This window comes from Tursiops truncatus, chromosome 6 (genome assembly GCF_011762595.2).
Source record: "Tursiops truncatus isolate mTurTru1 chromosome 6, mTurTru1.mat.Y, whole genome shotgun sequence".
NCBI lineage: Eukaryota > Metazoa > Chordata > Mammalia > Artiodactyla > Delphinidae > Tursiops > Tursiops truncatus.
This window is the reverse complement of record NC_047039.1, coordinates 70902701-70929296: the sequence shown is the minus strand read 5'-3', so window position 1 is coordinate 70929296 and position 26596 is coordinate 70902701. Positions and strand designations below refer to the sequence as shown.

Below are 26596 nucleotides of genomic sequence, written 5' to 3'. Positions count from 1 at the left end.
CAGATAAACCTTATGTGCAGCTCAGTTAAAAACCTTATGTGCAGCCCAGTTAAAAACCTCTGTTTTATTGGGAAGTATGAATGTTTAACATGCAATTATAATCCATTGGCTTCAAATCAGCTAAACTCCCTTCTTCCCGCCATGATGCACTGTGAGGTCAGCTTTTAGGTCAGTGGAAGCTCAGGTAGGTTTCTCCAACATCAGGAAAATCCGAGGTTTCTTCCTCTCTTCTATCTCTAACATAGAAATGAGCAAGAAAGGTTAAACTTCACTGCTTTCATCTTGAATTTCCATCTTGGCTTCACTGTTCCAGGTTAAGACCAGAGCCAGTTTATTTGAAATACTTCTGGCCATGAGACAATTTTCAGTGGCTTCCATCACATTCTGTTGTCTCCCTTGCCCCTGACTCAGACATACTAACTCTTTCATGCACTATTCTACAAATATTGTCAAGTATGTATGAAAAGTCCCTTTTACCCAGTGAAAATGAGAGCTGTGATGAGATGCTGACTTCTCTCTCACTCATAGATACAGAACAAAGACGCTGAATTTCCAAACCTGAAACTTGAAAACAGGAGTAAATAAATGGCCGAAGATCTCTTTCTTCCCCTCTTTCTGTATCTTTTTGTCAGAAACATGCAAACAACATCTTATTGCAGCCACACACCAGCATATTATTTTTTTAAAAAATCTTATTAGGGAATGTGAATTACAAAGATCTTGGCCACCAATTGATAATGGAGTCAACCATCTATCTGATATCCTAATATCCTAATAATTATCCTCAGTTCCTCTGTCACCTCATTTCACGCATGGAAACAACTCCCCAGATCCTATTCATTTTACTTTGGGAATCTCATATTCAGACTTTCACCCCCATCCCTACAGCCACAGCCTTTGTTCAGATTACCTTCATACCCTGCCTATTCTATGACAACCGCCCCTTAATTGGTATCTTGACAACAACCTTCCTTCACTCCTGTTTACTCTGCACCTCACTGTCAGAGTTATCTTTCAAAATTGTAGATTTTATCAGGCCACTCCCTTGATTAAAAACATGCCATTTACATCATGTACTCCCCAACATGGTGCACTGGGAAGGGCTCATCACATCTGCGGTATTCTTGCCGAAAGTGCAGAGCCTCAATCTAAACATGAGATAAACCCAATTGAGGGCCATTTTACAAAACAAATGATCAGTACTTTTCCAAAGTGTCAAAATGATGAAAGGAAAAGAAAGACTGAGGAGCTGTGACATACTGGAGAAGACAAAGGAGGCATGATGAGTAAATGCAATGCTACATCCTGGATTGGATTCTGGACCAGTGGAAGGACGTAAGAGGAAAAACTGATTAAATTCATATAAATTCTGTAGTTAATGCTACTGTACCAACTTCTTAGTTTTGATCATTGTACTATGATTGAGCAAGATGTTAACATGAGAGGAAGCTGGGTGGAGAGAATACGAAAACTCTCTGTACCACTCTTGTAACTTTTACAAAGTGAAAAATTATTTCAAAAGGTAGATAAAAGAGACACCAGAGGGACTTCTCTGGTGGTGCAGTGGTTAAGACTGCGCTCTCCTATTGCAGGGGACGGGGGTTCGATCCCTGGTCAGGGAACTAGATCCCACATGAATGCTGCAACTAACAGTTCGCATGCCACAACTAAGGAGCCAGTGAGCCACAACTAAGGAGCCTGCCTGCTGCAACTAAGGAGCCCATGTGCCACAACTAAGACCCGGTGCAACCAAATAAATATTAAAAAAAAGAAAAAGAGACCAGAAGAAAAATCATATGCTATTACAACAAATTCCAAGTAACTATAGAAGCTTAGTAGAGAGGGAGAGAGGGATAGCTGGAAGGAGGAAAGGGAGAAAGAGAGGCAGAAAGACAGGAAATGAATGTACGTTGGCAGGTACCACGGGATAAGACATGAATTTATACGATCTCCCACTAGTGCCTCACATACACATATAGTATGAGCATCCCACAATGCTAAATGTGGTTCACTCTTTAGAAAATACACCCCCTAAATGCAAGCTAGTTACTTCATCTGGTGCTCAGCTGAAGAAACAGTGATCTGTTCCAACAGTAGAGGAAAAACTGTGCTGATTTATTGAATGTGGCAGAGAAAGCCTCCCAATTTCCCACTGCCCCTCCTTTAGCAATAAAAATCCTGGTTTTTCAGGCCAGAGCATTGTCACCGAGCTATAAGAAATTTAAGAGATTATTTATTTGGAAAAGAGTATAATGTGGCAGTGAAAACCAGGGCTTGGTGTCCATCACATAGAGCAGAATCAAATCTAGCTCTGTGACCTCAAGCAAGTTATTATCTATGTTGAGGCTTAGTTACCTTGTTCATAAAATAGAGATAATGATAATGATCAATTTACTTTATAAATTTGCTGTGAAGATTACATTTTTAACCCATGCAAATGCTTTACATTTAACATAGTAATCTGGCACAGAATGTGTGTTCATTAAATATTTGTTATTATTTAAATTTATTTTTATTCATTATTTAAATATTAGTTACTTAGAGAAAATGTCTAAAATTTGTAGCAGTGGAAGGTTAGTGACAAGACATTCAAGTATGACTCCAATTCATGCTCCATCAATCCAGTAATCAATATTTTTTAAATTAGGAGCTGTTACTCAGCTTTCTTTTTCCATTCTAGACTTTACTCCTTCAGTAATTCTCACAGTCTCTGTATTCTATCCACCAAATCATTGAATCTCTCTAGCTTCCTAAAATGAGGAATCCATCCTCTGATCTAGTGACCAGAGAAGGGAAGCTAGAAGGGAAGATGAATGTCTTTGCCTGAATGCTAATGTGAGTCCCATCCCCCATCAAGAGATAGCTTTACCTCATGTACTTTTCATCTTTCCTCTTCGCTCTTTTCTCTTCCCTGTGCCTATGTGTAATTAGTACTCCCAATTGAATAGTCCTAATTACTAAGATTATATAAATAAGCTTTTATTTTTTAAACAGCTGACAGTTATAAATAAGAATTTCAGAATTCTTATTTATATGTATATGTGTACCACATCTTCTTTACCCATTCATCGTTGAAGGACATTTAGGTAGTTTGCATGTCTTGGCAATTGTGAATAATGATGGTATGAACATGAGAATGCAGATATCTCTTCGATACCCTGTTTTCATTTCCTTTGGTGGGGGGGAAGTATTTCAGCTGTATTAGGGCACTGTTAAAAGTTGCTTAAAAAAAAAAAAAACTAGTCTAAAAATTTGTGTTTTCAACCCGAGGGTGAAAATAAGTACATAATTACTAACAAGTAGTGCTGGATTATATAAACTAAATGTGAATTAGGGTATCAATAAGTAAATTTCTTTTATTTTTAATTTAATTTTTAAAACTTTTTATTGGAGTATAGTTGCTTTACAATGTTGTGTTAGTTTCTACTGTACAGCAAAGTGAATCAGCTATATGTATTCATATATCACGTTTTTTGGATTTCATTCACATTTAGGTCACCAGTAAATTTCTGAGAAAATTTTGTGATTGTAAAAAAAAACATCATTTGACACATCATGACCGTTGGACTTCTTATGCTTATTTTACCATTTAATATTTTTATATGGAATCACATATGATGGTGGAGTTAGGTACCATAATCTTTCAGTACTTAGACCCTTCAGCAGTCTATATCCATGCTACTGAAAGAAATCGTAGGCTAAGAGAGTAGGTGGGAGCATTGGGAGAAAGGGAAGCCCACTCTCATTATAAATTCCTATTAGCAATAGTTTTGTAACTGTAGCTACGACCTTTGTCATCCCTTCTGATTCTTCTCTTCATCCCTGTATTCAATTTAGTCTTTTCTTCCTTGGAAAGTAATATCTAGATTTACCTTAATCTCTTCCCTTCACTATTACTGTCTAGCATAAATCTTTATCATGTCATTTCAGGATTATTTGAACAATCTCCTCATCTGGTCTTCCTGACAACAGCTTAGCTACTGGCTCTTGTCTGATTAATTGTTCTGTAATACTGCTTTTACCATATCACTCTATTGCTTCAGAATCTAAAATGAATCTCCACTGCTTAGTGAGTCATTCAGTCTCTTCAGTCTGACTTTTAAAGGTTCTAATAATTTTACACCACCTGAATTATCAAAATTTTCCTCTGTTTCTTAATATGGATTATACTCAGACAGGTCTTTGCTTTCCTTTCCACCTTGCTCATGCTGTTATTCCCACACCACGCCAAAGATTGTTATACTTTCCTGTCCAGAATTGATCTTACCTTTTGGTAACATCGTTCAGAATTTCCTTTGGGAATCATCAAACTCTTACCTTTGGTCCATAGGTTTGCATGGGGCTGACTCCACAGCCACCTCTAGGGTGGACATGTGACCCAAGCCCAGCTAATCAGAGGACCATGACCCCTTGGTCACAGCAATCAGTTCAATAAAGAACATATGACCTGGGGCTTCCCTGGTGGCACGGTGGTTAAGAATCCGCCTGCTAATGTAGGGGACGTGGGTTCGAGCCCTCGTCTGGGAAGATCCCACATGTCATGGAGCAACTAAGCCTGTGCACCACAACTACTGAGCCTGAGTTCTAGAGCCCTCAATCCACAACTACTGAGCCTGCGTGCCACAACTACTGAGCCTGTGCTCTAGAGCCCGTGAGCCACAACTACTGAAGTCCGCATGCCTAGAGCCCATGCTCCGCAACAAGAGAAGCCACTGCAATGAGAAGCCTGCGCACTGCAACAAAGAGTAGACCCAGCTCGCTGCAACTAGAGAAAGCCCGCGCGCAGCAACAAAGACCCAACTCAGCCAAAAATAAATAACTTTATTAAAAAAACAAAAAAAACATATGACCCAAGCTGGCCCAAGTGAGCCTTGCCTGAACCTTCAGCAGGAACTTTTAGAAAAAGTAGTGCTTGACAAAGCCAAGAAACAGCAACTGACAGATTCCTGATGATATAATTGAGCTTCTCGATCTACATATGACTGATCTCTTTGGTAATAAGAAACAATAAATATTTTTTTTTCTGTTTTGACTTAAACCAATTTGAATTGGTTTGCAAAGAATACTCCCACCTCTTTGCCTCTTCAAGTTAAGTTTACCCTTTAAGATGTAGCTCTCATGCTACTTTCAAACCGTTCTTCCCTTTCCTTAACTCCCATTATACCTTACTTAATCTACTGCTTTAACACTAAATCATCTCAGTTGTTTAATATTTCCTAGTTTTACTTCCCCACTGTACCATAACCTTCTTGAATGCTTGGACCATGAATTACATTTCTCTTGTGTTCACAACACTTAAGAATTTTTTACACTTAAGATGCAGATTGACTGATAAACTATTGGATATGTTATTTTTCTTTAGAAATCAGTGGTTAGAATCTCAAGAATAAATGAAAACTGGGCAAATTGTTGCTAACCAGGGCCTAGCTCTTTGGGTAATTCTGTTCCCACCTTACTGATTTAAAAACAAATATGGCAAGAAAGAAGGGGAAATGATATCAATGAGTGTGTTTTAAAGACACATTTTGTACCACCTCCTGAAGATATCTTTTGGGGCCTTTGGAGAAGCCTGATAGCAGCTCCCCATTTTAAAAAGTAGCTTTTATTATTATTCAGTATGGTGAGACCAGGAGATCAGGAGACAGATGCCACTGACAAGATAGTTTTTACTTACCGTCTTCAAGAAGAGGGGCATGCTTCACCACATAGGGCCATACAGGGAAGCATCAGGATCAATCAGGAGATGGGGGTGGTCAAGGGGAAGGCGTGGTCAAAAGCGTTTATTGTGGTTTCCACAGTAAAGGCAAGGCAGAGTAAGCATGCTTAGGATTGGCTAGTCTGAATAATTTCAGCAGGCTCTGGGATGTAGGGACTGTCTCCAGTTATCTAGTACCTGGCGCTGGGTTGATTAGGGCAGGGGAATATTGACTTGGTGTGTGAGAGTCTGATAAAGAAGGTGGTTGAAGGATGGATGTGGGTTCTGGATTGGTCCGTTTGTATATGAAAGGTTCAGGGGATTTGTTAGCTATTGGACAATTAGCTAGCCCTGAGAGGAGCAGTCTCTCCCCAGTCAGTGAGGCCCCAGGTGGCAGAGCCTCAAGAATATGGAAGATAAGGGGGGGACGAGGACCCACTGCACCCTAGACGGCCAGGGACCATGGGCAGTGCCTGGGATCCCCACCTTGAAGGGAATTGTTCCTGAGTGGTGCCTTGGGCTTTGCCAGCCTGGATTTAGGGGGTGAGCTTCCCTCCTGGAGCCTTGTGAGGATTTAGCCCTCCTTTTTGATTGTGGTTACTTAAAAAACAAAATATTTCATTGCAACCACCTATAAATCGTATTTTACAAATTGCAGAAATGAAGATACAGAGGACTGCCACCCACTGAGCTAGGCATAGACACCAAATGTCTTGGTTCCCATTCTTTCGTTTTAGAGGTGCGTGCCTACATGTTTAGGGGCGAAATAATGTGATATCTAGAATTTGCTTCAGAATAATGGAGAGTGGGAGGTACAAAGGCAACAAGATTGGCCATGAGTGATGACTGTTGAAGCTGTGTGGTAGTTCTCATTGCTATCCTCAGTACTTTGTACATGTTAGAAATTTTCCATAATAAAACTTAAAAAAAAAGTATACAGAAAATAAAATATAGTTACTACACTCCTCTCTTTCCCACCTGGGTTCAGAACAATCGAGCAATAAGACAAAGCAGAGGCAGATGGTAGTCCAAATATCCCCTCTTTTACTGATAAAGCCTACCTTGGAGAATATATCTTTACACGAGAGTCAAATGGGCCTCCTAACTCCATGCGGAATTAGACTTACTCATATAGTCATAGCAGTATTGGACCAGGACAGCTTTTCCAGCTGGGAAGGATTTTATGGCATGAGTAACAGAGAAGAAATTGTGCTTACTGTAAGCAAGTTTACTCCCAAGAGGGACGAAATAAATAAGGCCCGGAGCTAAGTTGAGCACGCCCAGTTTATTCCTCCCAGATGTTCCAATCAGATGAGACACCCCACCTTCTCCAGGCAGAGGAGTAGAGAAAGTCAAGGGGTATTGCTTGACTGAACTCCCTTTTCATAGATGGACAGGTCAAGAGCGGGAAAGAAACATTACCTCCCACCAAAAAACATTGATTTTTCTGGAGATTTTAGTGAGATAATGGAATTCTGCCACTTCCCTAGCCATGATTCCAGCTTGTAAGTTTTCATTTCTTCATCTTCATCTATTGAATGGCTCTAATTCTGCAAAAGAAATTCTTCTATCTTCAGAACTTCAGTTTTCTGCTGTATGACATCATACTCTTATTCTGCCTTTGGCTGAAGGTAAAAAGGCTTTTTTTTTTTTTCTCTCTCTGAAAAGACATTAAATCTGAACATGGACATCACATCCACCACAGATACTTCCTTCTTCTGCAGCCTGATGCCTCCTCCCACCCAGATTTTTTATGTCCATCCAAAATATTACAAGCTTGTTTACAACATATTTTTTATTAAGGCATACTTTTAGTAAAATGCTGATATAAAACTTATGGTATAAAATTTTGTAGAAAAATTAGAAAATTCAGTCATGCAAAATGAAGAAGATAAATGAGCTCATATTCTGCTGGGGAACCAGATATTTTAGCAACTAATTACAAAGGAGTGTGAGGCACTCAGTAACAGAGGAAAGAGAGCCCTGAGATCATAGGGGAAGGAGTGATTGTGGGTGATAAGGTGAGGGGATGGGTGGGGACTTATAGGACATAACTGGAAAGATTGCCTGTGGCCCACTGGGAAGGATGTTATATGTTATGTTAAAGAACTTAGACTTTATTCAATAGGCAGTGGAACGTCACTGCAGGATTTGAATCAGAAGAGCAACATAATCAATTCACTTAAAAAAAAAGTATTTATTTATTTATTTACTTATTTTTGGCTGCATCAGGTCTTAGTTGCGGCATGCGGGATCTTTCCTTGCGGCGCGCAGTCTCCAGAGCATGTGAGCTGTGTAGTTGTGGCACGTGGGCTCTCTAGTTGTGGCTTGTGTGCTCAGTAGCTGCGGTGCACAGGTTTAGTTGCCCTGCAGCATGTGGGATCTTACTTCTCCAACCAGGGATTGAACCTGCGTCCCCTGCATTGGAAGGCGGCTTCTTAACCACTGGACCACCAGGAAGTCCCTACTCAATTCACTTTTTTTTTTTTTTCTAGTACGCGGGCCTCTCACTGCTGTGGCCTCTCCCGTTGCGGAGCACAGGCTCCGGACGTGCAGGCTCAGCGGCCATGGCTCACGGGCCCAGCCGCTCCGCGGCATGTGGGATCTTCCCGGACCGGGGCACGAACCCGTGCCCCCTGCATCGGCAGGCGGACTCTCAACCACTGCGCCACCAGGGAAGCCCCTCAATTCACTTTTGAAAAAAGAAAACTATTTATTGAGAAAAGAATCATTTGAAGTCTCTCATATACCTGGGGCACTCTCATATGTGAGGGAAATCTGGAGGCTAGCAGATAAGTTAGGAAGTGTTGCAATAGACCAGATTCTTGACCTCAGCCAAGCCCTGGCCCCAATAATTTTTATGTCAGCCTATTTATTAGCAAGTAAAGTACATACAAGGATGCATTTGGCATAGAGCATAGAGTACAATAAAAGAAACTAAAGCCAAACCTTAATTATATATACATATTAAGTTAGTTATGCTTATAGTGTGGGTATATATTAAATCAGAGAGGATTTGTTCTTTGAGAGGATTTCTGTCACTCCTACTTTCTTTTTTCTGTTTAAACGTGAAGATAAAGGTACTGTTATTTGCCTTCTTAGCAGCAAACTCCCCCCATCCCCACCTAGCTTAGAGTGTTTAGTTTTCTTCTTGGTAAGACGGGCCTGATAAGTTTAGGCGAAAATAAAAATTCTGATTGTGGGCTTCCCTGGTGGCGCAGTGGTTGAGAGTCCGCCTGCCAATGCAGGGGGCACGGGTTCAGTGCCCCGGTCCAGGAAGATCCCACATGCCGCGGAGCGGCTGGGCCCGTGAGCCATGGCCACTGAAGCTGCGCATCCGGAGCCTGTGCTCCGCAACGGGAGGGGCCACAGCAGTGAGAGGCCCGCGTACTGAAAAAAAAAAAAAAAATTATGATTGTATTTCAGGATTATGAAGATGATATTAATTAGTCTAAGCCTGTCCAGGTAATTCTATATCTGTTGTCTACTGTTAGTTTAGAAATGGGAATGTGAAGCACTATGGGAAGTCTGCTGGGTGGCTTCCAGGAAAAGTGTTCCTACTGAAGAAAAGAGACCCATATAGGAGGAAACAGGCTTTCTTTGCTGAATTTGTTGTATCTGGGTGTGATGCCTTGAACTGTGGCAGCCATCATTACGATTGTGAGGGATTAAGCTAGCATGCAGAAAATAGCAGAGCCCAAGGATGGGAAGGACTGGGTTGATAATCTGGAGCTGATGTAGCTTGGAACTTCATGGTTTTTTTGATAGTAAATGTCCTTATTATTTAAGCTAGTTTTAGTTGGGTGTTCTGTTCATATCACCGAGAGCAGTCTACCTAATATAGGCTCTCAGAGAGAAAGATACTATGAGACATGTATCTATCATCAGTAAAGGGATTCATATGTGTATGTTCTGTGTTGTTTCTAAAGCAGTGCTTTTCAAATTTTAACGTACCTATCAAACACCTGGGCGTGTTGTTTAAATGCAAATTCAGTAGGTGCGGCCTGAAATACTCCATTTCTAAGAAGCTCCCAGGATTTGTCCATGGTGCTGGAATAGGGTCCACACCTTTGAGCAGCAAATGTAGACCACAGCTATAGCTCATTAAAGGTTAGATAGATGGGAAACCTCCAAGTGACTGACAGGATTTTTAAAGGGAGAGCCAGGAGTCAGGATGAGGTACAATAGTGACTGCTAATTCAAACAGATTAGCCCAATATTATTCCTTATTAATACTGATAATTTCAGAAAAGGTAAGGGGCAGATAGGTGCCAGGGGCAGACAGAAACCAGGACAAGATCTTAGAGACTGCCTCTGCAGAGAAGAAGGAAGCAGAAAGTGCCTTTCTTACTTGTAGGAGGTGCTCAGACAAAGCACAAATTCTTGGTACTAGCAGGTCTTTTAGATGACTGTTATAGGCCTTTTGCCTGAAAATATTGCGGTACTCCCATCTTCACCACCATAGGTAATTTAAACCACCACCACCAAGATAATCTGTAAAATAAGTGTAAGGAAGTACAAATTTTGATTTTCCTCCACAATGACTACTCTGACACTTTTTTTTGGGGGGGGGAAGTAATAGATATGTTACTCTTCTTAAATTTTTGGTGGGGGTACATTTGCTTGACTGGTACCCTAAACATGCGTGGGTATGATGCCAATAGGGTCGGTTGGCCCTGGATTTCTGGACAGGGAAGCATGGAATAATGTCAGTTCAAATGATTCTTTTAACTTGAAATGTTTTCCAACAGCAACAAAAAAATGATTTAGAGCTTAGAGGATGGGAAAACTTATTTGCAGGGCTACTTTAGTGCTTCTGGAAAGAAGTAGTGACTCCTAGCAGTATGGTAAATAATCTAGGACTTATTTTCCCAAGTTTGAGAATAACTATTGAGAGCATTAAAATAATGTGTACAAAAAGATTGCAACTGGAAGTGGCTCCTGTGATTAAGACGATAAAGATTCTCTAGAGGGAAAAAGAGATCATTACAGGAGTCATATCTTTAGTTCCACAGTGGAGAGTATGGTCGTTATTTAAAGACAAATTATGGTATTCTTAGCCTAAATCCAGGTATTAGAACAAAGAATACAAAGGCAAAACTAGCTAGTTCTCAGTCAAAGACAGTACTCATAAAGAGCAGACTTAATAGAGGGATTCCAGGAAGAAAAACTGTAAACCCCAGAATGATAATGATTATAAGGGGACCCTGATATTAAGCTGAAGAAGTCCCTAGCTGCTGTCCCCTTTTTCCATGAGGTGCTTAGATCAATAGCAATTTGAATCTTTGTTGATATAAAAACAAGATATTTAAACATAAAGAGTAAGAAATAGTTTATCTCCATAAACATATTTCTTGAGCAATCTAGTCTCTTGCTTTTCGTAAGTAAAGTATACATACCTTTTCTCGCCCACCTAGAAGGTCAAATTACTGTAAATAACAATTATTTGCAAGGTTTCCAAAAGTAAAAGGACTTCATGAAACTGATGTAAGAATAAACAAGATCAACTTCAATAGAGGCAGTAGATCCAGTGGTTAATAGTATTTTGGGCTTTGTCCACTTGCTTTCAAATCTGGGCTTTACCATGTAGGAGCTGTATGCTTTGATAGCATTACTTAAAGTCTTTAAATTACAGTGGTTTCATCTGTTAAAAAAAAAACCAGGAATGACAATACTATTTTAAGTACTAAGTTAAAGGCAATGATGTATGTAGTATTTAGCACAGTGCCTGGCACTTGTAAATTCTTGTACTCAATCCATAAACTGGTTTTAGAAAATCTTCACATGCCAGACACTGTGCTGGATGTTGGGGATATGGTCTTGAACAAAACAGATCAATATATGCATCTCGCCCTCAAAGAACTTAAGAGTCTAGTAGGGAAAGCAATTGGTTAAAAGGTAAACCAACATAATATTTAAGTGCCAACTTTCAGTGAGATATCCACTTGGGGACATGAGGCGAATAGAAATATACTTACGATTAACAGGTGAATAGGCCTGCTGATTTCTAAGCCTTTATTTATAAACATTTATTCATTATGAAACAACCTTGAGAATAATGAAGACGTAACTTTGTTGGTAGGACTGGGAAAACTAAGGGATGCTTAGTATGTTTTGGTTATTAATTCTTGGAGTTTAATTGACCTTGGGATGAAAACATTCCCAAACTTTCAGCCCAAAGGGCTCTATTGTTTGGGAAGATTTCTATAGGAGAAACTCATTGCAAAGAAGTTAGGAAGAGGAAGTCTTAAGAAAAGTGTTTTAAAACAAGATCAAAAATGTATTCTGAAGAGAAAACATTTATTAAGCTGATATACTAGGCATTTCTTGCTCTTTATCTCATTTATTTCTCCCAATGGCCCTGTAGGAAGGGTAATATTACATCCATTTTAGAAACAATACAGTCGACACCTCAAGTAACTTTTCTAAACAGGTCACACTTACTAACTGGCAAAGTGAAAATGAGAAGTACATGTTTCCACTAGCTTCTAGCTGCCTTTAGCTCAGTGCAAGAGACATAGGTGGCAACCAACACATTTGCTGGAAAGAATGGATGAATAAATGTACTTTAGCTCTGCTATTTATGTGTCCCTGGGTAAGACAATTTTGCTGAGTCTGTCTTCATTTCTTAAAGGAATATAACAAGACTTACTTCACAGAGTTGAGGTAAGGAACAAATAAGGGGATACAATAGGGGAAAATAATCAAAATATAAAATATTAAATGTTAGCATGATATATGTCACAAATTATGACATGTATAATTTGTGTGTGCATATGAAAACAGCATTGGTAACAGTTAATATTATGAGAATTTATATATAACTTCCAAACACCAGACTCTAAGAAAAAAGGTACTGGATAGAAAAGTTGGAAGAATAGGCAAGGAATTGATATATTGTGTCTGGGACAGGGATATTGGTGGTTAGGGACAGGGTAAATAAACTTTACATTTGTAACCCTTTGCATTTTCCTTTTGAATTTTGAACCATGTATTACTGCATTACTATTCAAAAAATAAATAACTTTAAACTTTATAAAAACATTGTATTAAAATGTAACATTAACACAGAATAACCACAGTACTTTTTCTTAGCATTGCCTTATTTCAATTATTAATTTAAATTATGAAAATGAAGCCACTTCATTTTTTTTGAGAATTTAAATATTTTATTATATAAAGTTATACCCAGAATTGTGCTTCATTTTTTCACTATATACTTTAACTCAAAACTACATTTTAGAAATCCTGAAAGAAATTCCACTAGCTATAGGCTATTTAAATACTGCTTACAGAAAGTATTTAAAAAAAAACGAGGGCATACAAATGAACTTATTTACAAAACAGGAGTAGAGTCACAAATGTAGAAAACAAATTTATGGTTACCAGGGGATAAGGGGGGGAGGGATAAATTGGGAGACTGGGACTGACATGTACACACTACTATATATAAAATAGATAACTAATAAGAACCTGCTCTGTAGCACAGGGAACTCTACTCAATATTCTGTAATGGCCTATATGGGAAAAGAATCTTAAAAAAAAAGGAGTGCATATGTGTATAACTGATTCACTTTGCTATACACTCAGAACTAACACAACATTGTAAATCAACTATACTCCAATAAAAATTAAAAAAAAAAAAGTATTAAAGGAAAGCCAGCACCATATAAACAGCATACACTTAAAGAGATGAATGCTTAACATACAGAGTAATGATTTTTTGTTTTTAAAATAAATGTATTTATTTATTTTTGGCTGTGTTGGGTCTTCGTTGCTGTGCGTGGGCTTTCTCTAGTTGCAGCAAACGAGTGGGGGCCACTCTTCGTTGCGATGCGCGGGCTTCTCATTGTGGTGGCTTCTCCTGTTGTGGAGCACGGGCTGTAGGTGCATGGGTTTCAGTAGTTGTGGCACAAGGGCTCAGTAGTTGTGGCTTGCGGGCTCTAGAGCGCAGGCTCAGTAGTTGTGGCGCACGGGCTTAGTTGCTCCACGGCATGTGGGATCTTCCCAGACTAGGGCTCGAACCTGTGTCCCCAGGTGGATGCTTAACCACTGTGCCACCAGGGAAGCCCCAGAGTAATGTTTTTTATTCACTGATAAACGAAAGGTCCATTTCAAGATGTCTCTCTTGTATACTTCATTTGTTTTATTAGCAAGCAAAGCCCTATAAGGGATGGCTTCATCTAGTCCTCAGACTCGGATACATCTTCATCTTGACTAATTTGGAAGTAATGAAGTTCGTAAATCTCCTTGTCAGATGCAACCACACGAAGACAATCACGAAGATTTTTCTTTTTAAGGTACTTCTTGGTAAGGTATTTCAAATACCTTTTAGAGAACTGTTTCTCAGAAACAACTGACTTTATTCTTGAAGCGTTCAATGTGAACGACATTCCCAAGATTTCCAGTTTTTCCATTCACTTTAACCTTCTCCCGTAGACACTGTTCAAAATTTCCAGAATTAAAAATTCCATCTTCTACTGGATGAGTAAGGTCCAAATTAAACTTCCATGTTGACTTCTTAGGCTTCTTGTCTTTCTTCGGCGCCATCCTGAAGGCCCGCCGCGCGATCAGAGAGCCACTTCATTTTCAATATGATTATATCTTTTTAACAGAATCCGTGGTCCCTGAGCAAGTTTAATTCTCCTGAGTAAAACAATCTTCTTTTACCGTTATTTTGAAAGACTATTTTGCTGGATGGTAGAATAAATTGAGTGAAACGAGTTATTTTCTAAGAATAGCATCAAATGCAGGTAGGGCAGAGGTTTTATCCACGAGCCCAGAGAGAAATGGGGCGGAAAATGAACGCAGGTAAATAAGGGTTAGTGGTTAAGTCTGACATTGCTATGGGCCACCGTTTGATGTTAATGCTGCACCGCGTTACGGCTCCTTTGCGCTTTGGTGGTCTTCCAAAGTGCGAGTACTAGCCAGAGTTAGGTTCCTGAATGTTTCCCGATCTGCTGCCATGACCAGTCCAGGGCTTGGGTTAGGGCTTTCGCTGGCCCCTAAACACTGAAAAGATGACAGTGTCCCTCTACATTTATGCAATTAAAAATAGAAATTCACTTAAGAAATTCATTAAAACAACTTAGGGCGAGCGAATACAAGACCTTCCTTCTAGACTTTCTGAAATAAAAGTTCCTATTAAATTCATCAAAGCTGAACTTTTTTTCTGCATTTCTCCTCTGCTAATGTGTTAGCCTTAGTTCAGCGGCCTGTTCCACCACCCAGCACTCACCGGCTCTCAAGCCCGAACCACGCGGCTGCTCGCAGGTGCCATCCCCAACCTGCCAGGAATCTCCTCCTTCGCCCCACCCATCTGGCCCTTGCCCGCGCCTACTTCACGCGTTGTTGTGACATCAGCGCGCCGTCGCCAAAGGCCGGCAGCAAATGAGCGCAGGTGGCTGCGGCCCTTCGTCGTACTCTCGAATGCGCAAGCGCGGTCGTTCCGGGTGCTCGGAAGACCTGGCGGAGCCAGGCGCTGATGGAGGCCTGAGGGCGGCGGGGGCGGGGCGCGCCGCGTGCTGGGGGCATGTCCACGGCGGGCGCCGTCTAGAGGAGGGCCAAGCAGCCGCCACCACGCTTTCAGTCGCGGCGAGACGCAAGCGAGCCAGGCCGAGGGCCGCGGCGGCGATGCAGCGACGGCGGCGCCCTCCGCCGCCAGTCTCTCAGCTGCCCGAGAGCTGCGGGGGAGGCGGCGGCAGCCGCGGAGGAGGCGGCGGGAACGAGGAGGTGGAAGTGCAGTTCTCCGCTGGGCGTTTGGGCTCCGCCGCGGCGGTTTCGGCGGCGGCGGCGGCGGCCACGCGCAGCACAGAGGAAGAGGAGGAGAGGCTCGAGCGCGAGCACTTCTGGAAGATCATTAATGCCTTCCGCTACTACGGGTAAGGAGCCTGCGGCGGACCCCCGCTCAGCCCGTCGGCGCGCCCGCTGCTTGCGGCTGACCCGTCCGCACCGTGGCGCACGCCGCGCTCGCCCTCCGGTCGCCACGCCTCCGGGGCGTCGGAACCGGGCCGCCTGAGCTGACCTCCGCGCCCCCGAGTCATCTCGCACCACCTTAGCCCCTCCTGGCGCTGCACTGTCGCGTGTCTGCCGCGCCGTCTGTTGCTCAGCCTCTTGTCTTCTGATCTCTGGATCAGATTAGTCCTCTTGCCTTTCCTTCCTCGTTAAAGGTTTGGCTTGAGGCGGGTGAGGGTGACCGGAAAAGTGCTGTAAGAATTTCAGATAGAAGATGGTGGTGGTAAAATCGTCCAGTGCTGGGCATGATTTGTATGTATTGTCGCTGTCCTGCAAACTGAACAGACGGAGAGCCCAAGTTCACCTACACGTGGGATGCCGTAGGATGTTTTTTTCTCAAACTGTTGTAAGTTCTCGTGAGAGCAGCGTTAAGATTTCCGCCCCTCACACACCCCCCACCCTTGGCGCTGCGAAAACACAGCACTTTTGTGATGAACGAGTGAATGATGCTGCGCAGTGCCTTTAACTGCTGGGTGAAATTAAGATCGGAGATGGTCCGGATGTTCTAAAATTTGCAGAGTTTTTAAGGGGGAAATGAGGGAAAGCACTGTAGGAGCCGCTTTTATGATTTTTTTTCTGCAAATATTTATCGAATTCTCACTGTGGGTTGGGCACAGTGGTAGGACTTTTAAACTTCCTAACTTTCATTTTTCTTGTAGATAAATCGTAAAGTAGCTTAGTCACAAAATTATAATTCCAAGATCTGAAAGGGACTTAAAACAATTGGATTTTCAGGTAAAGAAAGCACTTTTATTCGTGTGAGAGATGAGTACACCGACGGCGATGTTCTGAGTCTGCAGTTGGAATCCGATAGGTGTGACCTCCTACTGAAGTAAAACTGTTCCCTTAGATGGGCTCCTGCTGTGCTTTATGCAAATTTTTAAATATTGCTTGACTGACCTCCTCAAGGGCAGGGACAGAGCCTTATTTATTTTTACGTTGCCAGTGCTTGGCATGTTGTTGGAGCTCTATTTTTAACAAATAAGACAAGTAGTAGCAAAGAAGTATATTTGTCATTCCCAAATAGTTGGTCAGTTTGTAACTGATGGTTAAACTAGTTTGTTACTATTCTGAATTTTAAAACTTGCTTAATGAAAGCTTAAAGTTACTTCAGACTCTGATTAAATTGGTGACATGAAGTTTTGAAGTTGAGACATCTTGATGAAATAATTTACTAATTAAACTCGGGCATAGGAGCCATGGATTGCATTACTTATGGAGCTCAAAAGGGAATTAGTAACATGGGGATTTGATTTAGTATCAACGGAGTGAGGAAGGCAGACAACTGGAGCATTGAACTTGTTACAAGTATTGTGTCTGGAAGAACCATGCAGCGAGGGGAAGAAGCTGACAATAGATAGCCAGAAGTGTTAGCTGCAGAGAAGTCTGGTATATTTTACTGTTGAAAAATGTAGAAAGAATACTGGGAAATGTCTTGGGACTATTGTGGACTCAGTTAAAATGTGTGTTTGTACGCAGTTCTAATATATTGGGACTAATTTAAAATTGATATTTATGATTGAGTATCAGCTGGGCCTTTTTGTGGGGGAGGGCAGGGGATTTTGACCTGAAACTAGAACCTAAGTGTGGCAATATAGAAAAGGGCACTGTGTGCACGTTCTGGTGGTTGTGATACAATTTCCTATACTCTCCTCCCTCTTCTTTACCAGTTCAGTGTGGGACTGAGGAAAATTTCATTTTTAACAACAATCCTTTTTATTTGCATGTACTCTCTTAATGAAAAAATCGAAATCCCTGTACTGAAAATAGTATACAATTAAAAGTATGTTTAGGGGTATGGGAAGGATTGTGTAGCAGAAAACACTGGATTATTACATTCCAACATTTTATAATCTTCTAGACCTGTACTGTCCAATACCATAGCCACTAATCACATCTGGCTGCATTTAAGCTTAAATTACTTAAAATTTAATAAAATTAAAAATTCCTTTCCTCAGTCTCACTAGCTACATTTCAGATGCTCAGTAGCCACATGCGGCTATTGTCTGCTGTATGGGGCAGTGCAGATGTAAGCCTTTCCATCATTGTAGTAAGTTCTTATGAACAATTCTATTCTAGACCTTTAGCAGATGCTTCCAAATTTCAGACAGTTTGGTTTTACTACTCACTGCCTTTTTGTCAATATATAGGAGATTTAGATAAAGGTCATAAGGCAAGAAATGTCTTTTGATTAATATTTTCTCTTTCCAAGAGAAAAACAAATATCATATATTAACGCATATATGTGGAACCTAGAAAAATGGTACAGATGAACCGGTTTGCAGGGCAGAAATAGAGACACAGATGCAGAGAACAAACGTATGGACACCAAGGGGGGAAAGCAGCAGGGGGGAGTGGTGGTGGGGGGATGAATTGGGAGATTGGGATTGACATGTATATATTAATATGTATTAAATGGATAACTAATAAGAACCTGCTGTATAAAAAAATAAAATTCAAAAAAAAAGAATTCTCTTTCCAGTGGCTTCCAGTCCTGTACTTTCTACAGATTTTGCTTAGATGACATATTCTGACTGAGGTAAAAATGATGATAGCATTGTACTGAATAGCAAAAAATGTTAGCCTTAAAATACTGCTCTTGTTATGAATGGAGATACCTACTCACAGAAGAAATACTACATTTGAAATATCAAACGTCGTCAGAAATGTCCTACTTTTAGAAATAGCAGTTAGGTGAGATCTTAAAAACTGAGATGTAGAGCTCATTTTTACAGGTGAGGGGATATGGTGAGCACCTTGCCTAGGGTTATACGACCAAATTGTGGTAGAGTCTGGCCTGAAATCCAAAGTCATTAACTAAAAATTTACCCTGCATTAGTAAGTAGTGGTACTAGTAAGACAATTTTAACCTTGGGCATTTAATAAATATTTTAAATGGATTGAGACAGACTCTCCTCTGAAAAGGTATGCTTCCGTGTTTGGAATTGTAGAATAGTTCAACAACTGCAGAGGAATGGGTCTATGACCTTAGCCCTTGGCTAGATCCAGCACTGGACCCACTTTGAGTCAGAGTTGGGGTCACTGCTGAGATCAGCCTTCTAGAGAGAGCTGGAGGTAGGGATACCCTTGAGGAAATGTGGCTGCTGACTCTATTCTCCTCTTAGGTGCCCAAGGATGTAGCCTCTTAATGCTGACTGAGTTCAGAACCAAGGAGAGTCTGAAGGTTGTAAAACATTCCTTTAAACTAAGGTTGGCAAACTTTCTTTAAAGAACCAGGCAATGAACATTTTAAGCTCTGAGAGCTAGGTCTCTGTTAAAACTGTTCAACTGTATGCTTGTGTGAAAGCAACCACAGGCAGTATGCGAAGGAATGAGTATAGCTGTGTTCCAGTAGAACTCTTTACAAAAACAGACAAGTAGCCAGGAGGTCATAACTTGCCCACCGCTGTCTTAAAACACATTGATAATGTAAGCGTTTACAGAATAGGGAAATTAGCCCCAGTTTTAATAGTATAGTAAGGATTGGACTCTTCTCAACTTTGATAAGACCTCACTTATTTCAAGATAGTATGTAGATGTATGTTATGGACAGCTTTGCATACCATTAAGTAACCAGGGGTTAAGGGATATGCTGCATCTCATCCTGCTCTGTGTAGTTACATCACTTTCTTTGTTGTGTTTTGTTTTGGTTTGGCTTTTTGTTGTTGTTTTTGGCTGCATTGGGTCTTTCTTGCTGCCTGCGGTCTTTCTCTGGGTGTGGCGAGCGGGGGCCACCCTTCATTGCAATGCTCAGTCTTCTCATTGCGGTGGCTTCTCTTATTGCAGAGCATGGGCTCTAGGTGCGAGGGCTTCAGTAGTTGCACGCCGGCTCAGTAGTTGTGGCTCGCAGGCTCCAGAGTGCAGGCTCAGTAGTTGTGGCACACGGTCTTAATTGCTTCGCGGCATGTGGGATCTTCCCGGACCAGGGATCAAACCCGTGTCCCCTGCACTGGTCAGCGGCCTCTTTAACCACTGCGCCACCAGGGAAGCCCCATTACATCACTTTTATATGGAATTAACAGAACTTTTATATGGATTGGCTTTTCTGACCAATCCATAACTTACTCAACTCCCCTGCACTTATGGAAATAAGTAGTCTCCAAGGAGAACCAGAAGTGGTGCCGAGGGAGCATAACTGAACATTTATTGATTGCTTTTTACATATGCTGAAATATGGAGTTTAAATAGTGACAAAGATGAGTTTTGTATTTTAGAAGAATTTATCTGATTGGAGGTGGGAGGGGGTTAGGTTGGGGAAAGCATATTTAGGTAGCAGGCCTCTCAGTTTATCTTTGGGAGACATAGTGAGGGCCCGAGGTAAAGCATTGGAGGAGGGGGAATATGTAGATAGTTTTATGAAGTAGAATCAAAAGGATTTCAGGCTTCTTGATTGTGTGTGCTATGAGAAGAGGCATTTTAGGATGACTCATTAATTTCTGACTTGAGTGGATGTGTGGTGTACCATTCATCAACATCAGCCATATAGGAAGATGTGCAAGTTTTTTTGGTGGGACGTGTGCCAAGTTTAGTTTGGAAATGCTGAGTTTTGAGGCGTGGTGAGAGGGAGTTGGTGGGGTATCCAGTGCCGAGGAATTCTAGGAAAGGATTACTGTGAGACTATTTAACCTGTTGACAGTGAATTGTAAACTGTTGCAACTCTGCTGTTTGCCCACTTTAAGTAGTTACTTAGTGTCATACTCTACTGATAGGAATGTAAATTGGTAAAATCTTTCTGAAAATCAGTTTGTATCAAGAGCTTTAAAAATACTTATCTTTCTGATCTGGTAATTCGTTTGGGAGTTTGTGGTAATTTTTTTTTTTTTTTTCTAAAATGTAGACAGATTTTGAACACAAAATTTCACTGTATAGACAAGTGAAAGTATCTAGATGCCCAATGTTTGGGAAATAGCTAAGTAAATTTTGGTTGCTTAAGATGGGATGATGATGAGCAGCCCTTATAGTCATTTGTCATATAGATATTTGAGAACTTTTTTTCTGACCTGGGAAAATTCTTTTGATAAGGATGAAGAATTACAAGTGTTTCTAAAACTTTAATGTGCATGTGAAGCATTTGGTGGTCTTGTTAAAAGGCAGATTACATTTCAGTAGGTCTTGCATGGCACCAGAGATTCTACATTCCGAACCACTTCCAAGTGATCTGCTGTGGTCTGTACCGCATTTTGACTAGAAAGGTGTTAGATGACTTTGTCTTAAACAGAGAGAAATATGCCAGAAAGTTAGAAGTGGTTGCCTCTAGAAGAGGAATTATTAGGAATTTTTTTCCTCCTGAATACTTTTACTTTTCTTCATTTTTCGTATTTCCACTGTGTACACATTAGTTATATAAATTATGACTATGATAAAAATCATATGAGTATGATTTAGGCACTGGGCTAAGTGTGTTGTGTGCTTTATTTTGTTACACTTTCAATGAAATCCATTAAGTAGGCAGAGGAGTATAATGGTGTCTACCTCGTGGGGTTTTATGGAGATTTTTCAGAATAATTCATTTTAAGTGACTTGGTTTAGTGCCTGACATTTATTAAATCTCAATAAATCATAGCTTCTGTCATCATCATCATTGTTATGTATTTCCTTGTTTTGGTATATGAGACTGTTGAGCCACAGGGAAAGGAAGTAACTTGCCAAGGGTCACATAAGCGAATAGGTAGCATAACCTGGGTTTCAATCTGGATCTGTTACACTCCAGAGCTCACTGTTGTACTGTCTCCAGGGGGGGAAAAAAGCAAACATTAGTGCAGCCACTGCCTACTTGGTTTCACATTATCCCTAACCACCCCTAGAATACCACCACACGCAATCTTCTAAAAATGTGACCAGGTTTTTGCTTCAGTTTTGTCAAGTTTCTTCAGAACCTCTTTAAATATGACTGTTCAGAAATTATACAGTAATTTGACATATGATAAAATGACAGATTTGGATAAATAGAGAGACTCAGGCAACGAAATGAAAAAGAATATTTTTCATTTCCATTTAATATTGAGTAAATGCTAAAGGACATTTAAAAGAAGCATATGCATTTATGTATTTGTTTATTTGTATATGTAAAATGTAAAGAATGATGTAGTGAACGCGTACCACCCAGTCTACAGAAAGAACATTATCTTATCCTTTTCCCCTCATAGGACATCATTTTCCTGCATTTTCGTTTCCTTACTTTCCTTGTAGTTTCTCTACATATGTTTAGTCCCTACAATATGTTTTGTTTCTGAGTTTTATCCATATTATTGTGTGTAGCTGTATTTATTAACTGTATTCTGTGTATAACTATACTGTATTTTCTTCGTTCAGTCTACTGCTGATAGACTTTTTGGGTTGTTTCCAGATTTTTTGCTTGTTATTTCTTACAGTGCTGTGATGAGACTTATTCATGTGTCATGTGCCCGTTTGCAAGAGTTTCTTGAGTATGTGTCTAGGTGTACGATTGCTTGGTCATAGGGAGTCTGCATATTAAGCTTTACTAGGTAATGCTAAATTTTCTGAAGTGGTTGTACTAATTTACGCACCCACCATCAATCAGTATATAAATATTCTAAATCTTCCATACTTTTACCAGTATTTCATATAGTCAGGCTTTAAAATTTTGCCCATCTGATTGATGTAAAATGACATTTTATTTTGAGTATAATATTTAACTTTTAAAAATGATGTTCTTTTTAGGTTTTATTTCTTTAAAAAGTCCTCAAAGTGACCGTTAGAGTTATCTGGAAACTTTTGGAATACAAAGTGTGAATATCGTCATGTAAAAAGCTATAGAATTTCAGTTTTTCATTTGTTTACTACTTTTGTAGTATATAAGATCTTTTACAATATTTAAAAAAATTCAACTTGGTTGGCTCTTAATAATTTCAAAACACATTTTGTATATATTCTAAAGTAACTTCAGAGCAGTATTCTGCTACTTGATGGAGAAATCTAAAATTTCTAAAATCAAAGCTGTTCTGCTGAAAATTTTAATTTTGGAAATTGAAATCATAAAAATAAACATGTTGTGCATTAATCCTCTTTATGTTTCCTTTTTTCTCCCTTCTAATTGGTGCAGGTGTTTTAACTATTTGTCTTTTGTTTGGTTGCTTAGAGAGTTTGTAATAAGATGAAAATATACGAAACTTCGTAAATCGATACCTTTTAAGAAACCAAAAGATTGAAAATGGCTGGACAGTATCCAACATTATAAGGAAATAATTGTACAGGAAGAGAAACTTAAAATAAGATTGGCCTCTGGTGAGAATTCTTTGCCAATTTAAAAAACACCTTTTATGTTTTAGCACCAGTATGCATGAGCGAGTGCACCGAACAGAAAGACAATTTCGATCACTCCCAGCTAATCAGCAGAAACTACTTCCGCAGTTTCTTCTTCACTTGGACAAGATACGGAAATGCGTTGATCATAATCAAGAGATACTACTCACCATTGTGAATGATTGCATACATATGTTTGAAAATAAAGAATATGGAGAAGACGTATGTGCAAGTTTGTTCTATTTGTTTTTATTTTAGGGTTTGACTTCTATATTTTGAGATCTTTATCTTCCTGGATTTCATTTTTATGAAATGAAAGAGTCATTGGCTCTACTTAGAGAATGTTTTCACTTGTATGTTCAGTCATTTTATTAGGTTTAATAGAACAGTATGCCAGAAACTGGATTTGTTCACTGATTTTTTTCCCCTAAAAGTACTAAGATAATTGTGGGCATTTTGATACACTTTTCACATAGTGTTCCGCCTATTGTGGCATATGGAGTTAGTGACTTACATTTTTATCAACAACTTTACGAGCTGTGTGAAATTAATTTCCCTTGCTAAACATTATCTTCAGAATCTTGCATCTATTGATGTTCATCTTTTACTCTAAAAGATTATTTTCCCTTATAAATCTCAAGGGACTGGAAGTAATAGAAACTGAAGTCCTGTTTTTGTATCCACAGGATAGATACAGTTGGGCCACTCCAGTGTGAGCCTTTCCATGCTGCCCCATCAATGACCTGGAGGCTCTTTCTTTCCTCTCTTAGACGGAGAGAATATTTGGTCTCCATAGCAGCTCAGTTCTGGTTCTCTCTTGAGTAAAGACTGCTTAATTATATGGTGGTTTCATGATTAATGGACCATACTGTATTGAGGGTAGAAGTGAGACCACCAAACTCTTTTCATTTAGAATCTCAAGCTGCACTTGAACCCCGGTCGAGTTGAAAGGCTAGTGACCTACCCTCTAAACCATCTATAAAGCCCCTTAGTAGCATGTTTATTTAATCATATTCAAGATTGATTACTTTCTGAGAAACGAATTGATTTCTGTTTTTTAAACAGGAGAATGGAAAGATTATGCCAGCATCTACATTTGACATGGATAAGTTAAAATCCACATTGAAACAGTTTGTGAGAGACTGGAGTGAAACTGGGAAAGCAGAAAGGGATGCCTGCTACCAGCCAATCATTAAAGAAATTTTAAAAAATTTTCCAAAAGAGAGATGGTAAATAGTATCTTGTTTTTAACCAGTTTCTTTAAGATATGTAAGCACTGAGTTTCTCTAAGAGATATTTCACAGTGTTGATTCATTTTTACAAGTTGCTGTGTGACTGTATTTTTTCATGTGTGGGTGTATGCTGTTATATTTGTTCTTGGGTACTTTGTGTGAGATTGCAGTTAGTGTTTTGAATAATTATTGCTCTAGCACTATCGGAAATTACTCTATCTAGAAATTACATAATGAGAAGATTAGATTGAATGTTCATTATCAGCGACATTTTTTTTTATAATTTGCTTTATAGCAGAGCAAAAAGCTGCAAACTATTTTAATTTTCCTCATTATGGCATATTTGTAAACAAGTGAGGGATCTATAGCTCAGAGAACAGATTCTTAACTTTTATATGCCATGAAAACCTTGAGCAGTCTGAAGCTCATAATTTTCATTTTCAGAATAACATAAGTGAATAAAATAACATCCATAGGATTACAAAGAAACCAGTTATTTTGAAATATACTTATGAAAATACTTAAAAAGCAAATGTTATGTAACCTGCTTTTTATCATGTATCACATTAAATAAAAGTCTTGCAGGAAGTGTTAATGTACTTTGAAAAGAACTAAATGGTATATGCTATTTTGAGAATCTCAACAGCTAATGTGAAGTGAAAATATATATGATTTCTATTGGTGATACAGTTACAGGTACTCCTAAAACTACTATTGTTTGTTGTCTACATTCATAATTGACAAAAGAACAATCAGTTAAAGGTTAATGAAATGAAAATGTAATTTTTTTCCACCCCCTTATAGGTACAGTGAATTCTGTCTGTAGACCTCTTTGGTCCATGGATCCCAGGTTAGGAACCTGACTTACAGGTTATATATTTAAAGAGAACCACTGGGTGGAGTTCAGTCTGTTGTTTAAAAGGACCATTGTAGTGCGAGAGGCTCCTTTTCCTCATCTTCTTCCCCTCCTCATTGATTGACATCTTTAAGTTTGGATGTATCCATTCAGAAATTTCTGTACATATGTGTGTGTCCCTTCTCTCCCTCTCTTTTTTGAAAACTTTTTATTTTGAAATAACTTCAAAATTACAGATAAATTGTATGAATTGTACAAAGAGCTCCCATGTATTTTTTTTACCTAAATTCACCAATTCTTAGCATTGTACCTTTGCTTTTTATTTCCTTTCCTATTTCCCTTCCTTTCTCCTTCCCCGCTTTGTTAGTCTATAGCCGTACATATACACGATAATTACTTAAACTATTTGAGAGATTAGTTTCCATATATCATGCTTTTTCACTGCTTAATACTTGAGTTTTTTTCCTTAAGAACAATGATACTCTTACATAAGCATACAGTGCAGTTACCAGATTGAGGAAATTTAAACTTGATTACTGCTTTCTAATCAATGATCTATATTTAAGTTGCATAAATTATCCTAATAATGTCCTTTATGACACTTATTTTTCTGTACAGTTTAGGATCCAATCCAGGATATTGTGTTATGTTTAATTCTAATGTCTTTAATCTGGAACAGTTCTTAGGCCTTTTTTTTGACTTTCATGACATTAACATTTTTGAAGAATACAAGTAAGTTATTTTATAGACTCTTCCTCGGTTTGATATTATCTGATGTTTCTTCATCATTAGATCTAGATTATGTGTCCTTTCTCAAAATAATAGATAATTGATGTTGTATCCTTTTCAGGATATCACCTTCAGAGACATGCAAAGTCTGTTAGCCCATCATTGATGATTCTAATCAAGATGTTATTTGGTTTTCCCACTGTTTAGTTACTGTTTCTCTTCTTTTTTAAAAAAAAATAATTAATTAATTTATTTCACCGCGTTGGGTCTTTGTTGCTGAGCGAGGGCTTTCTCTAGTTGCGGCGAGCAGGGGCTACTCTTCGTTGTGGTGCGAGGGCTTCTCATTGCGGGGCTTCTCTCATTGCAGAGCATGGGCTCTAGACGCTCGGGCTTCAGTAGTTGTGGCTCACAAGCTCTAGAGCGCAGACTCAGTAGTTGTGGCACATGGGCATAGTTGCTCCGTGGCATGTGGGATCTTCCCAGACCAGGGCTCGAACCCATGTCCCCTGCATTGGCAGGTGGACTCTCAACCACTGCGCCACCGGAGAAGTCCCTGTTTTTTTTTTTTTTATGGAAGTAAGCAGATAAGTACTTTTTTCGTTTTAAATACCTCCTTTTTCATACACAAAATGGAGCATACTATATATTTTATTTTGCACTTTCCTTTTTCCACTTAATCCTCGATTAGCTCTGTATCAGTTCATGGAAATTTTACCCAATCTTTTTTTTTTTTTTAAAACAGTTTCGGAATACTTCAACCAGTCTCTTATATTTGGTTATTTAAGTGAAGTAGCTGGCAGTATCTTG

The 26596-nt window shown here is 39.5% G+C and overlaps 2 protein-coding genes and 1 long non-coding RNA gene across 6 annotated transcripts in view; 1 reads left to right on the top strand and 2 right to left on the bottom strand.

The window, feature by feature from the left end:
- Positions 1-30: 30 nt before the first annotated feature.
- On the bottom strand, positions 31-15048 carry LOC141278981 (uncharacterized). The gene is made up of 4 exons (XR_012332563.1): positions 14934-15048; positions 11095-11339; positions 10047-10189; positions 31-236 (listed from the first exon to the last, which is right to left on the bottom strand). It is a non-coding gene; the product is annotated as an uncharacterized lncRNA (long non-coding RNA).
- LOC141278980 (ribosomal protein eL22-like) lies at positions 12835-14399 on the bottom strand. The gene is given in 2 exon segments (XM_073806226.1): positions 12835-14053; positions 14055-14399. Coding segments are annotated over 2 exon segments (366 nt in total). The 5' UTR covers positions 14246-14399; the 3' UTR covers positions 12835-13878.
- A 37-nt stretch (positions 15049-15085) lies between the features above and the next one.
- CARNMT1 (carnosine N-methyltransferase 1) overlaps positions 15086-26596 on the top strand; it is a 40224-nt gene continuing 28713 nt past the window's right edge. For 3 of the 4 annotated variants that reach the window (XM_019934658.3, XM_019934656.3, XM_073806225.1), the window contains exons 1-3: positions 15086-15576; positions 22999-23194; positions 24038-24201. In XM_019934658.3, coding sequence (XP_019790217.3) covers positions 15086-15576; positions 22999-23194; positions 24038-24201 — 851 coding nt within the window. Of the gene's footprint in view, positions 15577-15929; positions 16056-22998; positions 23195-24037; positions 24202-26596 lie in introns of those variants that run through there. The other variant, XM_019934659.3, reaches the window with a different exon arrangement.